This window comes from Micromonas commoda, chromosome 15 (genome assembly GCF_000090985.2).
Source record: "Micromonas commoda chromosome 15, complete sequence".
NCBI classification, from domain to species: Eukaryota; Viridiplantae; Chlorophyta; class Mamiellophyceae; order Mamiellales; family Mamiellaceae; genus Micromonas; species Micromonas commoda.
The window spans coordinates 360,452-379,974 of record NC_013052.1 but is presented as its reverse complement, the minus strand read 5'-3'; the positions used below and the strand labels follow the sequence as shown (position 1 = coordinate 379,974).

The window sequence follows — 19,523 nt, the reverse complement described above, 5'->3', positions numbered from 1 at the left end:
AGCCGTCATTGTACAATATGTAGCTGTACGTATCATTTACGTGGCTGGCGACTATGTAGCGTCTCACGCCAGCCGCGGCGCCTTGGGGGGCTTCCCGTCCCCCGGGGATCCCTCGTCAAACGTGGGCGGGCCGTCCCGTTTCACCCCACCCGTCGCCGCCCTCGGCAAGGCCGCAGCCTCCCCCGCGACGTCCGCCACCCCACCGTTCCCGCCGCCCGTTCCCCCTCCGACGCCCGTTCCGCCGACGCCGTCGACGCCGCCGTTTCCCCCCGCGGAGGACGAGATGCGGCGGTTGATAAAGTTAAGGTCTCGAGCCGGCGACTGATACGCGTGCGTGCTCTCCCCGAGAAACGCGTAAAGGCTCTTCGACCTCGGCGTGAACGTCCCGGCGAGTGACGCCAGCGCCTTATCGCTGCGCATCGGGGAGACGTACACGTTCTGCCTGATCCCGCCGAGCATGACGCGGGGCGATTGCAGCCCCGCCGGCAGGGGCGACATCGGGGCGGCGTTCGCCGTCTGCGGCCCACCGCTCGGCGATTTCATCGGCGACGGCCCCGCGCTCGCCGGCGACCGCGACTTTAAGGAGAGCAAAAACGCCTTAATCTCCGGGACGAACACCTTGTTGTAGAACTCGATGATGTCGCCCTGCTGCTTCACCTCCAGCTCCGGGTCCGTCTGCGTTAAGATCACGGTCCAGAAAACCTCCTCGCGGCACTGCGGCTGCTTCTCGTACTGGTATATAATCTCCCTGAAGGGAACCGTGCGGCCCTTCAGCAACATATCCTTGTTCACCTTGCACGCGCCGTACACCGCGCACAGCAAGACTTGGTCCAGGTGCCTGTTGTACAGCAGCGAGGTGTGCTCGTACAGGGCGTGCTCGACGAGCGCGTAGCTCTGTTGCGTCAGCGCCGCCGGGAGCGAGAGCCTCTCGCAGAGATCCGCCAGACGCCGAGCGGACAGGCGCATAACCTTGGCGAAAAACACGCGCAGCGAGTTGACCACGGCGGGATCCGGAACAGAGGTGGAAGACGACGCGGCACCCCCATTGGGGGACGGATCGACGGATCGACGACCGTTCGTGGGAGTCTCCTTTCGCAAAGTCAGCGCATCGCGAACGAATCGCTTCGGGAGCGGCTCGGCGTCGGCGCCCCCCATGGACAGCCGCGGCTTCGTCTGACCGGGGCGCGCCGGGGTTGTGGCGCCCTTGAGCGGGGTGGAGAAGGCGGCGATGTGATCACCCTTATCCGTCCGCCTCGTCCGGCCCGCGGGGCTCCCGCCGGGAGTGCCCGGAAGATCCTCGCCATCCGCAGCCGCCTCGGCGACGGCGGCGACGGAGAAGGATCGCTCGCGCCTCATCGCCGTTTGCGCCCCCCCGTCGGGCGAGCCCGCGAGTTCGGCGGAGGCTGGGGCGGGCGACGCCGGGTCGTCCGCGCCGGGTCCATCCCCGGCGCCGGGCTGTCCGCGCCCGGATACCGCCGCGAGCGCCGCCGCGGCGGGTCCCCTCGCCGGGAGATGACCGCTCTCGGCGGCTCGCATGAAACCAAACAGCGACGAACCCTTGCTCCACGCCAACGTCTCCATGATTGTCTCCTCCAGCGCGTTGAAGTGCTTCTTCACCTCCCGCGGCATGGTGGTGTCCGCGCGGACGAAGGGTTCGATGATGGAGCTCACGTCGAAGGCGTCGAGGCCGAGTAAGCGCGGGATGGCCGGAAACTTGAGCGTCGCAGTCTTGTACGACGCCACGACAACCTCCATCGAGCACGCCAGCACGGATCGAACAAACCTCCCAGAGCCGAGTAAGGCTTCGAAGCCCGCGCGCTGCGCCGCGGTGGGAGGCGGCGGGGGAAGCAGGGCGTCCTCCTTCTGCTCGGCGGCGATGGCGGCGATGTCCGCGACGGATCCCCGCCTCTCGGCGGTGGGAGACGCGGTCTTCGCCGGGGGCTTGGCCGGGGGTTTGGCCGCCTCCGCCTGGCGAATCACGTGCCTCTGTTCGTTTTCCAGAATCAATTCCAGAAAGTACGCAAAGACGCGCACCGCCTCCTCCTGCCGTCGCTTCACCAGGTTGTCGAGGCTCACGTTGTGCCCCTGCCCCGCGAGCAAGCCGACGCCGTTGATCGTCACCAGGAACGCGTCCTCGCGCAGCGCGGCGCTCGTCTTGCCCGCCAGGTTGTGAACGCTGTCCATCAGCTTCTTCGCCACCTCGTCAGACACGAAACGAGCCAGCCTCTGCGTCGGCTCCAACTGGCCGCTCGGTCGCTTGGGGGTGCCGTTGGGGGAGGGCGGCGCGACGATGGCGTGGAGCCACGCCGCCGACGCCATCGCCTCGGAGATTGGCGTGAACGGCACCGCGGGGGTGCGGGGCCCGGCCGTTGTTTGCCCTCCCCCAACAACCCCGCCGCCGTTAGCCGCGGCGGTGGACCCGGTGCCGCCCGGCAACCGCGCCGACCCCGGAGCGCCGTACGGCGTGCCCAACCTCGCGGGGGATCGGCCCGTCAGGAGCGACCGCGCGGCGCTGGTGAGCCGCCACGGCGTCCCTGGGACGCCCCCGGGTTGGGTCCCCCCGTGGACGCCGTCGAGGTTCTTCCCGGGTCCCGGCGTCGCCGCGACGCCGCCGCTGCCCCCGACAGCCGCCGGCTTCTTGATGTCGCCGAGCACCCTCAGCGAGTCAGCCTCCGTTTCGGCGTCCGTCGGGAGGTACAGGCGCTCGTCCAAACGGAGGTGGCCAAGGGGCGCGCACGCCTTGGCGTACGCCGCGTCCGCCGCCGCGTGCGCCGCCGCGAGCCCCCGTCGTGTCGCCTCGTCGCTTGAGCCCCCATCGGGGAGCAGAGCGGGGAATCGCGCCGGGCCCGCCTTGGCGAGGCCCTCGCCTGGGGACTCCGCGGGCTGCAGCGCGGACGACGACGGCGACGGGGGCGACGGGTCGTCCTTCGCCTTGGCGCCCCCGCCCCCCCTCGCGGAGGAGCGCCGCGTCGGGGCGCCTCGAGTCGAGTCGACACCGCCGCCGAGCTCCGCCGCGACGAGCCCCTGCACAATCACCCTCTGAAAATCCTCCATGGTGCTCCGCAGCAGCGGGAGCTTCGTCTTGGACGTGACGCTCAGCGAGGCGAGCGCGTCGACGTCCCCGGCGTCGTCCTTCACGCTCATGCTCACCATGTTCCGCAGCTCGGTCCGCGTCAACCCTCGGGGCGCGTTGACCAGGAGAAACGCCTGCACCACCACGAGCAGGTGGTAGCACGAGTACAGGTCCGGGAACTTGGGCAGCAGCGAGTGCTTCGCGGCGAGGTAGAGCTTCCACCCGAGCCTCGCGAGGTCCACCCCGCCCGGCGCGGCGACGTCGAAGTGCACGTCCAGGAACTGGCGATACTTCTGCGCCGCGACTTTGGTAAACGCGAAAGACGTTCGCAGCTCCGACACGGAGAGCAGCGCCTCGAGCTCGTTGAGGCCCTCGCCGCCGTTGGTGACGTCATTCTCGGCGTTGGAGCCGGGTGAGCGTTGGAGCCCGGCGTCGTCACAGCTGGCGTCGTCGTTCGGGGCTTCAGCGGGGGACGCGGGACCTCCCCGTCGATCAGATCCACCCGCCTTCCTTCCGGTGGGTTTGGCCGCAACCTTGAGGCGCGCGTTGAGGGGCACGGCGGCGGCCATCATGAACTTGCGCAGGGCCCTGAAGAAATCCACGCAGTTGACGTCGAACGCGCGGAGAACGTCGGTGAGCGACGCGACGGCGTCGGGCGGGGCGGGTGGCGCCGGACGCTTTTTCCCGCCCGATCTGGAAGCCGCGGTGGAGGCGTGCTCGGACGCGCGCCTGATTCCCGCGGCGATGAAGGCGGCGCACGCCTGCCACTGCTCGGGGTTCTGCGTGGAGAGGATGGACCGAAAGGAACGTCAGATGCGTTTCGAGTGGACGCGGGGCGCGGGACGCGTTCCCCCGAGGCGCCCCGATACGCCCCGGCGCTCGGCGTCTTGGCAGGCATCGGATAGGAATGAAAAAAACCGCGAAGGAGGGGACGAGTTGTTACGGGACGCGAGGGCGCGCACCATCGAGTCGTCGGGGACGACGACGTGCTTGCCGACCATCAGCGGCGCAGCCTCCATCAGGATGTCGCTCGCGGCCTTGACTTCGTCGGCATCGTACCCGAGCCTGGACGCGCACGCCTCCTCGAAGGCGTCAGCCTGGAACACCCTGCGAAGCGGCAGTGCGTCCGCAGGGCTCCCCGCGGTCCCGGCGACCGGGGCGGGGTGCGGAAACGGCCGCGCCGCGACCGCCGCGGGCATCTCGCGAGTCTCGCGCGGATCGATACGACTCCGCGAACTTCACGCCAATCCACTCGACGCGACGCGACCGCCCGCGCGCGCTCGAGACTCTGCGCGCGACCGCGTCGCCGGTTCCGGACGAGGCCGGGATCAGAAAAAGGCGCGAAACGGGAGCTTCGCTCGGGGAAAAGCTCTGCGAAAGATGGCGAAGCAAATTGCACGCCGTCCTTCCCTCGCTGCTCACGATGCGAACGCACGATGCAAGGCACGATGCGCCGGAGACCTCGATGTGACCCTCGACGTGTCAGCTGCCCACTCGCGCGGTCGCACACTATTCACGCACACTCGCGTTAAGACCGCTCTGTCGGGACCGACGGCAAAAGATCGTGACGTCTCGGAAAGCAGGGCATAACCGATCACCGCTGTTCGGCCGAATTATTTCCTGAGTTGCGAAATTCTCGTTTCGGGTCACAGGTATTCAGTCTGATGTGCAGATCTTTGGAAAGTGCCGAAAGAAGATATCTAAAAGCTGACTCGAATCCAGGTCATTCGCGATTTTTATCATTGTGCGCCGCATTTGGAAACTTTTGTGACTGCTTGCATGTGGCTGAAGGTTTTTCCAAAAGTTCCGCGCTCCGCTTTCTGTTTGCCCCGACTCGAGCGGACCGAAAATTGGATTCCTTAAAGGGTTTTTGTGGATATCGACGACGTGGATTTGAGTCAGACGTCACGCATGACAATGGAATAAACCGCCCGCGCCGCGAGCGCATCATTCCAAAACGCGCGAGTTTATTCCAAAACGCCACCTCCCTGCTCGTTCTCCCCCCGTCGCCTCCGCTTCCGCGCCCCATCCTCCGCCTCCGTCGTCCCCGCCCCATCCTCCGCATCTGTCCCGTTGTCGTTCCACTCCGCCATCACGTCCCTCAGCAGCCGCATCTGCGTCGAGTAGTAGAGGTCGATCGCGGCAATCGCGCCGCCCTCCGCCGCATCGCCTGGCGTCGACTCCCACGCGTCCGCGGCGGAATCCGGCCCGCCCAAACCCCGAACCCTCCAGAAACTACCAGAAAGTTCTCGACACCTCTGAAGCCTGCACCACTCGTCGTGCGCGGCGGCGCGCAGGAATCGCATCGCCCGGCGCGTGCACGGGTCATCGCATCGATGAATCGATGAATCGTAATCGCCGGCGGCTAACGCAGCGCACGCCGCCTCGTGGTCCGCGTCCGTCGGCGCGTAGAGCGCCCTGGCGACGGCGACGGCGAACGGGACGAACGCGCCCACGACCCCCCCACCCTCATCGTCCTCCACGAAGTGAATCTCCGCGTGAAACGGCGCGGTCGTCGTCGCGGGATCGTCGCGGCTCGTCGTCTTTCCTCCTCTGGGACGCCCGACAATGTCCCTCACCCGCGCGCGCCGCCGCTCCGACTGTTTCGCGCACGGGGACGCCGACGGATCCGACGTCGTCGTCCCCCCGATTCGGACGTAGGTGAAGTCGAACCGCGCGTGCTCGCGGCACACGAAGCCGTGCGACGAGAGCAGCTCGCCGTTGTCCTTCATGCCGTAGTTGATGCAGATCTCGTCGCCCGCCTCCGTCGACGCGCCCGCGACCAACGAGTAGCCGATCGCGCCCCGTCCCGTGTCGTGCCGCGACCTCCACGCGTGGTTGCACGAGTCCAACAGGGGCACGAGACAGTCCGTCTTGCCGTCGTTCGAGGCGCTGGAGAAGCCGCCGCCCGGGAGTTTGAGCCGGATGGCGCGCGACCAGTACATCGCGTGCGCCCAGAGGAGTAAATCGGGCCCAAAGGCGTCGGCGGGGAAGTTGCGCGGGTCCTCGAGCAGCGCCCCCGACAGCTTATTCAACCACGACTTGTCCTCGTGCGCCTTGCGGAACATGTGGGTGTCGAACAGTCCGCACAGCAGCTCGTCGGGGTCCTCTTCGCAGGCCCACGACACCGGCAGGTTACCCACGAGCTCTCTCCCGGGAAGCGACCGGATGTACGGGGCCCATCTGGATCTTGAACCGCGCGCGCGCTCGTTGAGCAGGTGGAGCTGCAGCCTGACGCGGTCATCGATGGGCTCGTCGTCCACCACGAGTGCGTCGAGCGCGGCGACGAAGGCGGCGTCGTCGGCGTCGCCCCTCCTCGCGCCCTTCACGTCGGACGCGCGCATGACGCATCGCATAGGGCATTGGAAAAATGGAACGCCCCGAGGAACGTCTCGGGCGCAGAAGACGCCGACGCCGCCGGGCCCGCCCGCGATTCGCACCGAGTCCACATCTCCTCCCTCGGATTTGATCCACTCGAGGAGCTCGGCGCCGCGCCTCAACCTCTCCTCCTCCTTCACCGCGGGCACGTCCCCCATCACTGACGATCTCCACGCGCGTCCACAAACAAAAGCAGGAGCGAGTGAAAAAATAATTTGGCGTTACGATGCGTCGTTCCGTTGCTAACTTACTTTGAAGCGTCGGGCTTGTTCAGGGTACCCCCCAGCGCCTCCACGATGCGCCTCCGGATCCCCTGCACCATCCCTATGCACGTCCCGGTGATCGCCGCCCACCCGAACAGCGCGAAGAGCGCCGCCGCCGACGCGAATCCGCCCCAACCGCGGAGCTTGGACTTGAGCATCAACCCGGCGATTTTCTTCCTGCGCTTATCCAGGTTCACCCGGCAGTGGTACTCCTCCGCGGTGCCCTCGCCGAAGACGTCGCACGACTCCCTGTCCACCTTGCCCTTCCCCGCGGTGCTCAGCGCCGCGAAGAACGAACGGATCGCCTGGACGAAGAGGCCGAAAAATTCACCGACGGAGAGCTCGGACACCGTCCTCGCGAACGTCGACCGGGTGGCTCGCACGATGGTGGATCGCACCGCGCTCGGCGGGACCAGGGACTCCGGCGTGGCCTGCACGAGGATCCTCCGGAGCGCGCTGCCGGACGAGGATCCCACGAGCTCCTTCACGAGCCTGTTGACGCTCTCGCGGGTGTGCTTGTCCATGGCCGGGTTTTTGGCGCTCCTCCCCGGCGCGGACGCGTCCACCGTCTTGATGTCCTTCGAGGTCATGGTGGAGACGCGTTCGTTCGCGGCGATGTCCGCGACGTCGGCACCCTCCTCGGCACCCCCCGCCGCCCCCCCGGCGCTCTCAGTCAGCGCGATCAGCTTCTGCCAGTTCACGTCCCCGTCCTTCGCCAGCAGCATCTTCCTCAGCTGAGCTCTGCCGCGCTCCGTCTTCGGCGCCATCGCCCGGAAGAGCGCCGTGGGCGCCGCGAGCTCGTACATGTTGGCGCCCGTGCGAACCGCGCAGAAGTCCAGGGTGGTAAGGGACCGGATGATGAACACCATGTACGGGGGAAGGTTGAACCGCCAACGCGTGGACAGCTTCGTGAGGTCCACCACCAGCTCGGTGAAGTTCGTCAGCTTCTTCGAGCTGGGGTCCTCCCCGTCCATGCAGTCGACAAACGCCTTTCGAAACGTCGCGTCGTCGCTCACCGCCCACTGGCCGCCCAGCCCTTCCTCTCCACTGTACGCGGCGGGCACGCCGTTCGCGTCGACCCACGTTTGGGGCGTCTCGGGAAGCATCTCGATGATTCGGAGATTATCGATGAGATCCATCCAGTCGCGGTTCAGGATGTTGAGGATGCACCCCGCCATCGCCTCCTGCTGCGCGTTGTTCACCCTGCACACCAAGCCAAAGTCCAGGAGCGCGAGCTTGCCGGTGTCGGTGTACAGTAAATTACCCTCGTGCGGGTCCGCGTGGACCAACCCGGTGCGGAACAGCTGCGCGCTGCTGCACTCGACGCCCATCTGCACCATCTTCAGCTGGTCGTCGTCGCCGAGGTTTTTCATCGGCTCACCGTTGATCCACTCCTGCGTCAGCACCGTGCGCCCGGTCAGCGACGCGTGGTGCCTGGGCACGACGACAAAATCGAGGAACCTGAGCGCCCTGCGGAAATCGTCCGCGTTGTCCGCCTCGCGCGTGTAGTCGAGCTCCTGGAAGATCCCCTGGCCGACCCTGTCCACGATGTTGGCCAAACCCTCCGAGCCGTTCAGCCCGGATTCCTCGAGCCAGATGAGCGCCATGCGGGAGATGTGCAGGTCCAGCGCGATCCGCCGCAGCACCCCAGGTCGTTGCACCTTCACCGCCACGCGCTCGCCGGTGTGCAACTTCCCCTTGTACACCTGACCGATCGAAGCCGCCGCCACCGGCGTAGCCGACAGCTCCGCGTAGATGGGCTTCGCGTCGGACGCACCGGTCCACGTGGGGTCCCCGGGGCACACCGGCCCGTCCCAATTTAAAGTCCGCCGGATCTGCTCGTACGCGTCGTTCGATGGGAACGCCGTCATCTGGTCCTGCAGGGGCTTGAGCGCGTCCGCCGCCTCGGCGCCGATGATATCCGGCCGCGTGGACAGCGTCTGCGCCATCTTGACGAAAACGGGCCCGAGCGACGCGACACCCTCGCGCAAACGCTCAGCCCGCGTGCGTCGCTCCTCCGGGACGCCCGTCTTCTCCTCCCAGGTCCACGTGGCGTAGATACCCGCGCCCACGGCGGTCACCTCCGCGAGCCTCACCGCCACCTCCGCGGGGGACGATTGAAAGTACGCTCCGATGAGCAAAAGTTTGGTCGCCGCGCTGTTCTCCATGCCCTCGGAGAAGTCGAGGACGATGTCGTCGAGCGTCGGGTACATCGACGCTTTCTGCCGGATGAGCTCCATCTCCTCCGCGCTGAGGGACGATTTGATGTTGATGTTGGCGGCGATGTCCGCGATCTTGTCCTTGATTCGCTCGGCGTCGTCGAAGGATGCGGATACGTTCTCCCACTCAGCCGTGGGGATCGTGTCCTGGTCAGAGCCAGCCTTGTTGGCGTCGGCGGTGGGGCCGCTCTCGTCGGTGGGGACGATCGCGGTGGGGACGTGCCGCGCGGGGCGCGTGGAACCCGGCCGGAGCGAGGTCGACGCCGCGCGGGCGGCGCCGAGGGCGAGAAAAGTCCGACAGTCGTGCGCGTCGCGACCCGCCCTCGGCCACGCCGCCCTCGCGGGGATGACCGCGCGCCCGCCGCGGGGCGCCGCGCGGGCTCCCTGCCGCGGGCGCCCCGCCGCGCGTCGCGTCAATCCCGGAACGACCGCGCCGTGCGCGAGCGCCATCGCGTCCCGCGCCGCCATCCCTCACCCTCGGTCGACGCTCCGTCCGCCGACTCCGGCCGCGCGCGGGAATGAACGAGTCCGAGTTACCGACGCCCCTCGCTGCGGGTTTTTGCGGCTGGGGCGCGCTCGTCTACCGCTCCGGCCGCGAGCGCGTGCGCCCTCGCCTCGCCTCGACCTTCCCGGGTGCTCCCGAACGATACGAACCGCCGGTCTGCGTCCGCGAGACAGACACGAGCCCGAGCCGCGGGCTGCCAATGGGCCGCCTCCGCGAAGGGTCGTTACGAGTTGGCTGAGAGCGCGACTTTTCCTGAAATCTCATCCGGCTCCGTGGTCCTCGCTCGCTCTCGGCGCGCCACGCCGACCGCGCAGAGATTGCAAATTGGAGTTACATCGTTAAACTCGCGTGACTGAATGGCAGTGCAATTTTCTATCGATCCTGACTCACAGCCAAAATTTGCTATAAAACGTCCCAGAATCGTGTGACGACACCCTGGTCCTACCTGGCGAAGCCCGTGGTCCGTGAAGCGCCAAAAAAAAGCCCGAGGCTCGGTCCGGTCACAGGTACTCGCTCTCCGCGTCGTCCGCCGCGATCGCCGCCTTGGACTTTTTGGGCGCGCGAGACGACCCGCGCTCGGGCGACGGACTCGCGAGCAACCCGTCCAGCTCCTCTCCCGCGTCCCCAGCCCCGCCGGCGGACGCCTTGTTCGACTCCTTCTTTGGCGTTGTCTTTTTTTCCGCCTTGGCCCTCGGCGGCGTCCTCAGCTCCTCCGGCAGCGCCGCCCTGACGTGCGCGAGCTCCGCGATGAAAAGCGTGTTGTGCGCCCACCCCGCGTGCGACCCGAACACCTCACCGACCGCCTCCTCCACCGCGTCCATCACCCTCGGCGTGAGCGACTTGCCCGCGAGTTCGGCGCAGTAGTGCTCCGTAGCCAGGTGCCACACGTGCGTGTCCACGGGAATCGCCTCGTGCTTGTCCAGCGAGAACAGGCACGCGCACGCCGCCACCTTGGGCCCGACCCCGGGCAGCTCCGCCAGCGCCGCCTGCGCCTCCTTGTACGAGCACTCGTGACGCAGCGTACGCAGGTACGCGTCGGCGCCGTTTGGTTTTTCGTTCAACGCCGATACGGCGCCGGCGATGAACTTGGCCCTGTACCCGAACCCCGCCGCCCTAAGGTCCGCCTCCGTCGCGTTCGTGAGCTGGGAGACGGTGGGAAACGAGTAAAAATCGCCGAGCGGCTCGCCCTCGTCGTCGTCCCGATCGTCATTGTCTTCGGCCTTCGTCTCGTTGTCGGCCACCACCTTGCGTTTCTTCTTCTTCTTTGGGGTTCCCGTGGGGTTGGCGGTGGCCTTTCGCGCCTCGCTCAGGGCGGCGTCTACCGCCAGCTTGGTCCCGTACGTCGCGCACAGCCTCTCGACCATGCCGTGTATGCGCGAGATGTGGTTGTTGGAGCTGCATATGAACGAGAAGAGGCACTCGGCGGGATCTTGCCGGAGCATCCGGCACCCGGGGAGGTGGGGCTGCAGCTTCGCGAACCGCGCGTCCGCCTTGGCCCACCCCGTCGCGAGGGCGCCGAGCGAGACGGAGAGGTTGAAGTAGTCCGCGACGGCGGCGGCGTCGTGCGTCGCGTCCTCACCCGCGGGTCGGCAGTGGACGCGGTACAGGACGTCGTCTTCGCACTGACGCATCGACACGACCCTCTTCCCGATCACGCCGACGTAATCGCCGCGCGTGGTCAGCCTCCACCGGAAGGACTGGCCGGTGGGGAGGGTGTGCGCCAGGACGAGCTCCGCGCGGGGCGTCCCCAGGGACACCCAGCCGCCGCCGCGTTCGTCGACGACGGCGGCGGCGGGCGGGTTCATCGCGGCGACGGAGCGCGATTCACGGGTCGGGGGTGCCCCCCCGGGCGCGCGCGTCGTGCCCATCCACCCGCGCCTGAGATGGGGCGGCGCCGTGGCCGCGCCGCGCGCCGTGAGTCCCCCCGACGCGCGCCCGGAGATTCGGAGCGCGTCCACCGCGTACGTGACCGCGCGCTGCGTGACCGCGGACGCTCGAGGCATGCGCGCGCCGCGCGGGAGTGGGGCCGAAACGAACGAGGCGGCGACCGCTCGCCTCCTCGCGAGAAAACAACAACGCACGCGCGACGTTTTGTTTTTGTTCCCTTTCCCGAGGCCGCGTCGCCTCCAGAACCCCGCCCGCGCGTCGCGTGCGCACCGCCGCCGCCATGGACAAGCAGGAGATCGACTGGGACAAGCCCGCCATCACCGACGTCAAGATGGTGCACAAGGGCCCGTGGGGACCCGAGGGAACGCTCATACCGATATCGATAAGCGACCACGAGAAGAAGAGCAGCATACGCCGCAAGGTGGCTGCCGCGTCCGGCATCCCCTACGAGCACGTCAAGCTCATCCTGGTGGGCATCGCTCAGATCGGCGCGGGCGACAGGCGCAGCAACGTAAAGTACGGCAACTGCGGCGTGGCGGAGGGGATCGGTCTGACGTTCTCGACCGCCGCCGCGGGTAACAAACCGCACCAGCCGAGACCCACCGGAAACCGGGTGGACAACCGAGGCAACTGGACCCAGATCGACTGACGGGCACAACGACGACCACCCGAACGCGCACGAACGAACGACGACGACCGAACGACCGAGACGCGCATCGTTCCACGATTCGTTTCGATTTCCGTCTCCGACGGGGCGCGGCTACGCACGCCCCGCCCCGGGGAGGGCTCGCGTGGAATAACAAAAAAAAAAGATTTGACCCCCCCCCCCGACGCCGCCGCCCGCTCCTCCCGGCTCCCGCCCGTCATCACTCGTGGTGGTAAAAGTTGTGCTCGTACTCCGTGTACCACGGCTCCCCGTCCTTATTGAGGTGCAGACAGTTGAAGCACTGATCGCAGAAGAAGCACGGGTGGCACGGCGCGTGCCTGTCCTTGTGCGTCACGTGCCGAGCCTCGAACACGTCGCACATCTGACACTTGCGCCGGTACTTGCGTCCAACGAAGAGCCTAGCGGGGTAATCCCTCCTGTCGACCGGGTCGTCGGGGTGCGCCAAACGCACGTCCCGGAACACGATCGGGTGCTCGCAGTGGGGCTCCTCCATGTGCACGTACAGGTAAGGTTTCCCGCACACGATCTCGAGGTCATCGAAGGTGACCCCGGCCATGTCCTTGGCCTCGTACGCCGGGGGCCGCTTCCCCGAAGCCGCCTCCGCCGCGTCCTGTCCAGCCTCAATCGAAATCTCCCGCGCCTCCTCCCTGTCCGTGCCCTTGGCCAGCTCCTCCTCGAACGACTTGGCCTGCGCCGCCACGAACGCGTCCACGACGTGATCGCGCGCGCCGGGAGCGGACATGTAGTGCTCGCGACTAAACGCTCCGGCTCCCTCGGCGGCGTCGTCGTTTTCTTTTTGCGCCGCGATGATGGCGGCGCTGTAATCGATCGGTGGGGCGGCGGCGGTCCACGCGGGGTGCGGAACCGGGGGCTTCGGGTGCGGGTACGGGCCCTTGTACGGCCACCCGGTCTGCTTTTTGAGCGGACGGAGGTTCGGCCACCTGCCAATCTCCGGCTCCTCCTCCTCCTCCTTCTCAGGCTCGTCCCTCAGGCTCCCCTCAGGCTCCTCAGGCTCCTCCTCAGGCTCGTCCCCGCGCCCGCGCCCGCGCCCGCGTCCGCCCCCTCGTCGTCCGCCGCGACCCCCCCTCCCGCCTCGCCCCGGACCCGGAACCGTCGCCTCCCCCCTCGGATCGTCCGCGGCGGCGGCGGCCTCCGTCGTTTCCTCCGGTGGCTGGTCCGGCGGCGGCGGCGGCGCGGGCAGGCCCCTCATGTCGTTGTAGAACACCCCCTCGACGAATAAGTATCCGTCGCGCTTGGGGGGCAGGCCGATCTCCGCCGCCTGCAGGTTGCTCACGCAGTCGATGGCGTCCTTCCACTCCTCCAGCGTGGTCGTCCCGAGCACCACGAGCTCCTCGAGCACCTGCTCCGGGTTGGCCGGGTTGTGAATGGACACGAAGACCAGGACGTCTTTTCCGGGGACCACGCGCCCTCTCGGCCGCTCCCTGCGTTTACGAACCTCGGGGGTCTCGGCGTTGAGGGGTATGCCGTGTCCGCGCCAGCGCATAGTCTCCAGCTCGTCCTCCTCCGTCTCTCGCGGCTCCGCGACGCACTCCCAAACGTCCGTCGCCGTCTTAAACTTTTTCCGATCCTTCCGCTTACTCAAACCCTCCTCCCGGGACTTGTACGCCTCCTGGAGCGAGACGAGCTTCGTGCTCGCCTCCTTCTCCAGCCGCGCGTACTCTTCCTCGGTCACCAGGTTCATCCCCGCGAAGTTCGGCATCGGATACCGCGATTCCTTCACGGCGGCGTACTCCCGCTTGCTCGGACCCAGGGTTTGGTCGTTTTGAACCGGGACGACGGCGAGCGAGCTCCCCGGGTCGGGGTTAGGTAGGGACCCGGGGTTGGCCGGGTCGCGCTCCGGGATGGCGTCGTCGTCGTCGTCAGAGTCCGGGTCGTCGTGCGCCGCGTGGCCCTTCCTCTTCTTCCCCTTGACGGGCTTTTTCCGTCCCTTTCGCGGCGCCTCCGTCGACGCCGAGTCCCCGCCCCCGCCAGCCGTGGCGCCAGCCGCGTCCCCGCCAGCTGTGCCCGTCGCTCCCGCCGCCGCCTCCGCCCGCTCGCGCTCCACCCGCGCCTTCTCCTCCGCCTCGCGCTGCATGCGCGTCTGCATCTCGTGTATCGCGCGCGTCACCGCCTTGTCCACGGGCTCGATGATGCAATCGTCCACGTTGACGTCCGCTTCGGTGCGGTCCTTGAGGAGCTCGTCTGTTTCGTCGTCGTTGAGCAGCGACGTCAGCTCGTCCATCGCCGCGGACGCCCTGTTCGCAAAGTCGGCGATCTTGATCGGGACGTGGATCGTGTCCTCCGGAACAGGCGGCGGCACGCTCCGCGCGAAGGTGAGCGTGCGATAGGGCACCTCGTCGATTTGCTCGGGAACGTACTTGGCCTTGGTCTTCTTCTTGGGCTGCTTCTTGGCTGCTGGCTGCTTCGTCGCGTCTTGGGGCGGGCTGTCGGGCCCGTCGGCGGAGGAGCGCGGCTTGGACTTGGACTTGGACGCGGGTCTGTTCTTGCCCTTGGAGGCGGCGCGGTCGAGAAAGCCCGGGGCGAACGCGGGCGCCGGGGCGTCGTCGTCCGCCTCACCTCGCGCGGGTGATTCCTCCGCGACGACCATCGCCGTCGCCGTCGACGCATCGCCCCTGCCTCGGCCCCTGCCTCGGCCCCTGCCTCGGCCCCTGCCTCGGCCGCCGCCCCTACCGCCGGTATCCCTCGGTGGCGCCTCGGACTGAGATATATCGACCGGCGCGGCGGATGCGCCCAGCCCGGCCTCCAACGCCTCCTGCAGCATCTTCACCAGCTCGGGCCGGGCGGTCGCAGCCTTTGCCTTGATCCCCTTGCCCTCCAGCGCGTGCCTGAGCTCCGCGGAGGTCATCTCCACGGGCTTGAGCGCCTCCGCGACATCTGCGGGGGTAGTCTCGTCCGCCGCCTTGGCCTTTTTCCGCGGCGGCATCTCGTCCCCGACGACCCTCTCCTCTGAGGAGGACCGCGGTTCAAACAGAAGAAGCGATTCAGTTGGACCGGCCGAGAATTTGGATTCTGGCAGATCTTGGGGCGCGGGTGAGAGGAGGAGGCCCGGGGGTCGGTATGGAGGAGCCACCCGATCCGCACGACCCCGGCGAGGGTCCGCGGGTCGGCGATAACCCCCGCGCGGACGAGGACGCGCGGTCCGAGTCTGGCTCGGACGCCAGCACGTCCGGAAGCGAGAGCGTGTCGGAGGACGACGACGACGAGCCGATGCTCAAGTACCAGCGGCTTGGGGGCGCGGTCCCCGCCATCCTCTCCGACGACGTCGCGTCGTGCGCGTGCGCGGGGGGCAATATCATCGTCCTGGGCACCAAGCGCGGCGTCGTGATCGTCCTCGACCGCGGCGGCAACGAGCTCCGGCGGTTCACCGACGCCCATCGCGCGCCCGTCAACGACGTCTGCCTCGACGCGCGTCGCGAGTGGGTCGGATCGTGCGCCGACGACGGCACCTGCGCGGCGCACGCCCTGTACGACGACGACGACGCGCACGCGTCCTCCGCGTCCACCCGCGTCGTGCGATGCGAGCACGACGCAGGTCCGGTTCGGTCCATCGCGCTCGACCCTCGATTCTCGTCCCGCGGAACTCGCCGGTTCGTCCGCGGCGGCGACGACGGATCCCTCGTCCTCTCCGCCTCGAACAAGAACGGCGGTCCCCGGCGCGACGTCGTGTTGCACGCCGGGGAGGGTCCCGTGCGACGCGTGCGGTGGGCCGGGACCCTCATCGCGTGGGCCAACGACGTCGGCGTGAAAGTTTACGACGAGGCTCGAGACAGACGAATAGCGCACGTGGACAGGCCGCGGGGTAGCCCGCCGCCCGGCGCGTACCCCCCGCACATCGCGTGGTGCGACGGGGCGCGGACCTTAGTCATCGCGTGGGCCGACTGCGTCAAGGTGGCCGTGGTGAGGACGAGGACGTTGACGGCGTCGGAGAGGAGCGGGCGACCGCTCCGGTCGAAGGTGCCCACGTTGGGCGACCAGGGGCCGACCACGGGCGTCGCCGGGCTGGCGTCTGGGCTTGCGATCGACCTGGACGGGATCAAGGCCGGGGTTGGAAAGTTCGGGGACACGTTCGCGCAGCAGCTGAGCGGCGCGGGCGGGCTCCTGAGCGGGCTCGGCGTGGGCGGCGCGGAGAAGGGCGGGGACGCGGCGTTAAGCGGAACGGGTCGTCAATCGTCGCGCCCAATCGCGCAGGAACCTGACGAGGAACCGGCGGCGAAGACGACCGTGGCGCGGTTCGTCGAGGTCGTCGCCATGTTTCAGACGGATTACTTCGTCTGCGGGATCGCGCCCTTTGGTCCGGACAGGCTCGTGGCCTTCGCGTTCGTCGACGGCGGGGGCGGGGAGGCGGCGGGCGACGCGGCGGATGGCGAGGCGTCGCGCGCGCCGAGCTCGAGGCCGGAGGTGCGTGTGCTGACGTGGAAAAACGAGGACCTCACGTGCGACGCGCTCACCATGAAAGGGTACGAGTCGTTTCAGGCTGGGGACTACCACCTCGCGGCGTGCGTGCCCGACGACGACGACCGTTACGACGACCGTTACGACGACGCGAGTGGTAGTCCTTCGTCAGACACAGCCGCGTACTATCTCGTGTCGCCGCGGGACGTTTTGGTCGGTAAGCCTCGAACCGTCGCGGACAGGCTTCGATGGCTGGTGGAGGAGCGGGGCGACTACGAGGCCGCGCTGGAGGCGTGCGACGCGGCGGTGGCGTCCGGTTCGATGGCACCGGACGCCGCGGACGTCTTCTCCTTCTCCTTTGACGACGACGACGACGAACACGGAGCCGTCCCGGCCATCCCTCGGCGACGCGTCCGCGACGTCATCGCGGACGCGTACCTTCAGTCGCACCTCGACGCGGGCGACCCGGCGCGCGGCGCGTCGCTGTGCCCACGGCTGCTGGGCACCGACGCGCTCAAGTGGGAGCGTTGGATCGCGCGGTTCGCGGCGACGCCGAGGGCGCTGCCCCACCTCGCGCCCTACGTCCCGACCGAACACCCGAGGCTTTCAACCGCCGCGTACGAGCGCGTGCTGAACGCGTTCCTCCACGACCGACGCGACCACGCGCGTTTTCTCGCCACGGTCAAGGCGTGGGCGCCCACGATATACTCGGTGCCGTCGATGGTATCGGCGGTGAGGCGGAAGATGGATACGGGCGCCGGCGGGGATTCGCCGACGCTGCGGGAGGCGCTGGCGGAGCTGTACCTGGCGGACGGCCAACGCGATCGGGCGCTTCGTCTGCACCTGGAACTCGGGCGCCCGTCCGTCCTCGACTTTGTCAACAGGCACGGGCTGCTGCCGATGTGCGCCAACATGGAGGGTACTACGTACGACGCCCCGGCAGGAACCAACACGCTCGCGAGGTTGGCGAGGTTGGATCCGTCGCGCGCGGCGACGATGCTCGCGGATGCCAGTTTTGTCAAAGGGGCTTTATGCGTGCCCGCGGAGGTTACGGTTCGTGCGTTGACGGAGGCGGTGAACGCCGCGGACGTCCGGGGTACGCGCGAGTGCCTCCACCTGTACCTGCGCGAGCTGTTTAAACGGGATCCCGACGCTGGGGAGAGGTGGCACCGAACTCAGCCGGCGCTCTACGCCGAGTTTCACCCTGAGGAGCTCTTAAACTTTTTGGAGAGGGCAAACGGGTACGATCTCGCCGACGCTCTGGCCGTGTGCGAGCGCCACTTGTTGCTCAAGGAGCAGGTGTACCTGCTGTCGCGCGTCGGGGACGCGCCGATGGCGCTGGACGTGATCGTTGAAGGCCTGAGGGATGCCAAGTACGCCGTTACGTTCGCCAGAGATCACCTGCGGCGAAGCGAGGGCGATTTCGACTCAAGGAGCGAGCTGGACGCGTACGCCGACGAACTGTGGACGGGGCTGATATCCCGCGTCGTGAAGACGGCGGGTTCGAGTCCTGCCCTCGTCGGGAATCTGATGGACGCGCTGGGCGCCGTGGACGGCGTGGACCCGCGGCGGGTGCTCGCCGCCACCCCGGTTGGAACCGAGGTGGAGGGCGCGAGGAATCGGCTGCGACGCATCTTAACGCGGAGTCGACGCGCGGAGCGAGAGGCGGAGGCGCGACGGGCGGAGGCGGAGAGGGAGCTTGCCGAGATTGAGGCGATGGTGGACGCGGCGAGGCGGCGCGCGTTCGACGACGGGGCGGTCGAGATTGAGGATTAGTTTTGTCGCAAAGGTAACACTTAGTTTATCGTCACGAGCCGCGGACGTCGCGGTTAAGCGCCTCGGGTAAGGGTTCACGCCTCTCGGGTTCACTCACACCGCTCACGCCTTGGGAATCTTATCGGGGTAGACGACGTCGGCGACGATTCCGCCGTAGTTGAAGTAGAATCCCTTGGAGATGTCGAGGCTGGGCGGCGCGTCCGGGCCGGTGAGAAACGCGCCGATGAATTTGCCAAAGTCAGTCGCCTGCTTCGGCGTCTTGTGCTGGTGGTACACGGCGGCCCCGCCGGACTTTCCGAAGCCCGTGGACCCGGGCTGGACCTTACCGGCGACGGACGCGATGACGCCGTACTTGTCGTGGATCTGGTCCGACTCCGGGGAGGTGAACTCCGCGAACCACTCGTCGTAAGGAGCAGAGAGGCCTGTTGAAAAGAACACGCGTCGTCATCCGAGCTGCCCGCGCCGGTACGAAACATAAATAAACTCACCGCTGGCGCAGAGGGTCACGCCGTTGCCCTTGCCGGGGGGCGGGGGACCCTCCACGGCGCCCCTGAACGCGGTCGGGGTGAAGTACACCTGCTGGAAGTCGCCGGTGAGCCAGCCGTCTTTGCGGCCGCCCTCCCACAGGGGGTTCTTCTTTTGGTCGTAGAATGCCTGGATGCCCTTGGTGTACTCCGAGGGGAAGACGATCACGGCGTTGACGCCGCCGTCGGCGCCCTTGGCGCAGACCGCGCGGAAGATGCTCGCCATGTCGCCGGTCAAGTTGTTCATGGCGCCTTCGTAGACCTTGTACCACGCGTCAAAGTCGGGGGTACCTGAGGAGAGGAAGGAAGAGCGATCGGTGAGGGGAATATTCGATGCGGTCGCGACGGTCTGCGTGGGGAACTTACCGTGCGAGAGGAAGGCGCAGGTGACGCCCGGGGCAGCGGGGTTGGAGCCGGAGATGATCTTCTTGGCGTTCGCGGGGGGCATCCAGAACTCGGGCATGCACAGGTTGGCCGCGAGGGCGGTTCCGGAGAGCAGCACCGCTCGCCTCGAGTCGGAGAAATCATCTTGGACATTTTGGGCTCGGATGATCTGCTGAAGGGCTCGGACGGGGCGAGCCGCGGGGGACCGCCTGGAGCGGAGGGGCGCCCGGGTGCGGCGCGCGGAGAGCGCGGGAGCGGTCTGGGCGATGACGAACATGATATATCGGGTCCTTCAGTGGGCGGACGCGTCGGGTGGTGTGACGCGGCGATGCATAACGAGATCGATTCCAAATGTCGCGCTGGCACTTCCCGGGCTTTTCCAGTCACGGAGCTCCCGTCGGCAAAGCACCCGTGCATCGGTCAAAATACCCGGC

The 19,523-nt window shown here is 67.7% G+C and overlaps 7 protein-coding genes across 7 annotated transcripts; 2 read left to right on the top strand and 5 right to left on the bottom strand.

The window, feature by feature from the left end:
* Positions 1–9: 9 nt before the first annotated feature.
* MICPUN_64476 (retinoblastoma protein) lies at positions 10–4,272 on the bottom strand (the record flags this gene model as incomplete). Its single annotated transcript, XM_002506328.1, has 2 exons — positions 10–3,852; positions 4,036–4,272. 2 exons carry the CDS (start codon positions 4,270–4,272, stop codon positions 64–66), a joined length of 4,026 nt encoding a protein of 1,341 aa, XP_002506374.1. The 3' UTR covers positions 10–63.
* Positions 4,273–7,520: 3,248 nt separating this feature from the next.
* Positions 7,521–8,723, bottom strand: MICPUN_66423 (predicted protein; the record flags this gene model as incomplete). The annotated part of the gene is made up of 3 exons (XM_002506327.1): positions 7,521–7,725; positions 7,798–8,474; positions 8,520–8,723. Coding segments are annotated over 3 exons (1,086 nt in total), but the record flags the coding sequence as incomplete, so codon positions are not given.
* A 1,215-nt stretch (positions 8,724–9,938) lies between these two features.
* On the bottom strand, positions 9,939–11,441 carry MICPUN_64474 (predicted protein; the record flags this gene model as incomplete). Its single annotated transcript, XM_002506326.1, has 1 exon — positions 9,939–11,441. The coding sequence occupies one exon, from the start codon at positions 11,439–11,441 to the stop codon at positions 9,939–9,941; it is 1,503 nt and encodes a 500-aa protein (XP_002506372.1).
* Positions 11,442–11,605: 164 nt separating this feature from the next.
* Positions 11,606–11,974, top strand: MICPUN_64473 (predicted protein; the record flags this gene model as incomplete). The annotated part of the gene is made up of 1 exon (XM_002506504.1): positions 11,606–11,974. One exon carries the CDS (start codon positions 11,606–11,608, stop codon positions 11,972–11,974), a length of 369 nt encoding a protein of 122 aa, XP_002506550.1.
* A 253-nt stretch (positions 11,975–12,227) lies between these two features.
* On the bottom strand, positions 12,228–12,569 carry MICPUN_73105 (predicted protein; the record flags this gene model as incomplete). Its single annotated transcript, XM_002506325.1, has 1 exon — positions 12,228–12,569. A coding segment is annotated over one exon (342 nt), but the record flags the coding sequence as incomplete, so codon positions are not given.
* A 2,501-nt stretch (positions 12,570–15,070) lies between these two features.
* Positions 15,071–18,181, top strand: MICPUN_88662 (predicted protein; the record flags this gene model as incomplete). The annotated part of the gene is made up of 4 exons (XM_002506503.1): positions 15,071–15,967; positions 16,229–16,721; positions 16,791–17,790; positions 17,839–18,181. The coding sequence occupies 4 exons, from the start codon at positions 15,071–15,073 to the stop codon at positions 18,179–18,181; spliced, it is 2,733 nt and encodes a 910-aa protein (XP_002506549.1).
* Positions 18,182–18,283: 102 nt separating this feature from the next.
* On the bottom strand, positions 18,284–19,366 carry MICPUN_64470 (predicted protein; the record flags this gene model as incomplete). Its single annotated transcript, XM_002506324.1, has 2 exons — positions 18,284–18,603; positions 18,670–19,366. 2 exons carry the CDS (start codon positions 19,364–19,366, stop codon positions 18,284–18,286), a joined length of 1,017 nt encoding a protein of 338 aa, XP_002506370.1.
* Between the last annotated feature and the right edge of the window lie 157 nt (positions 19,367–19,523).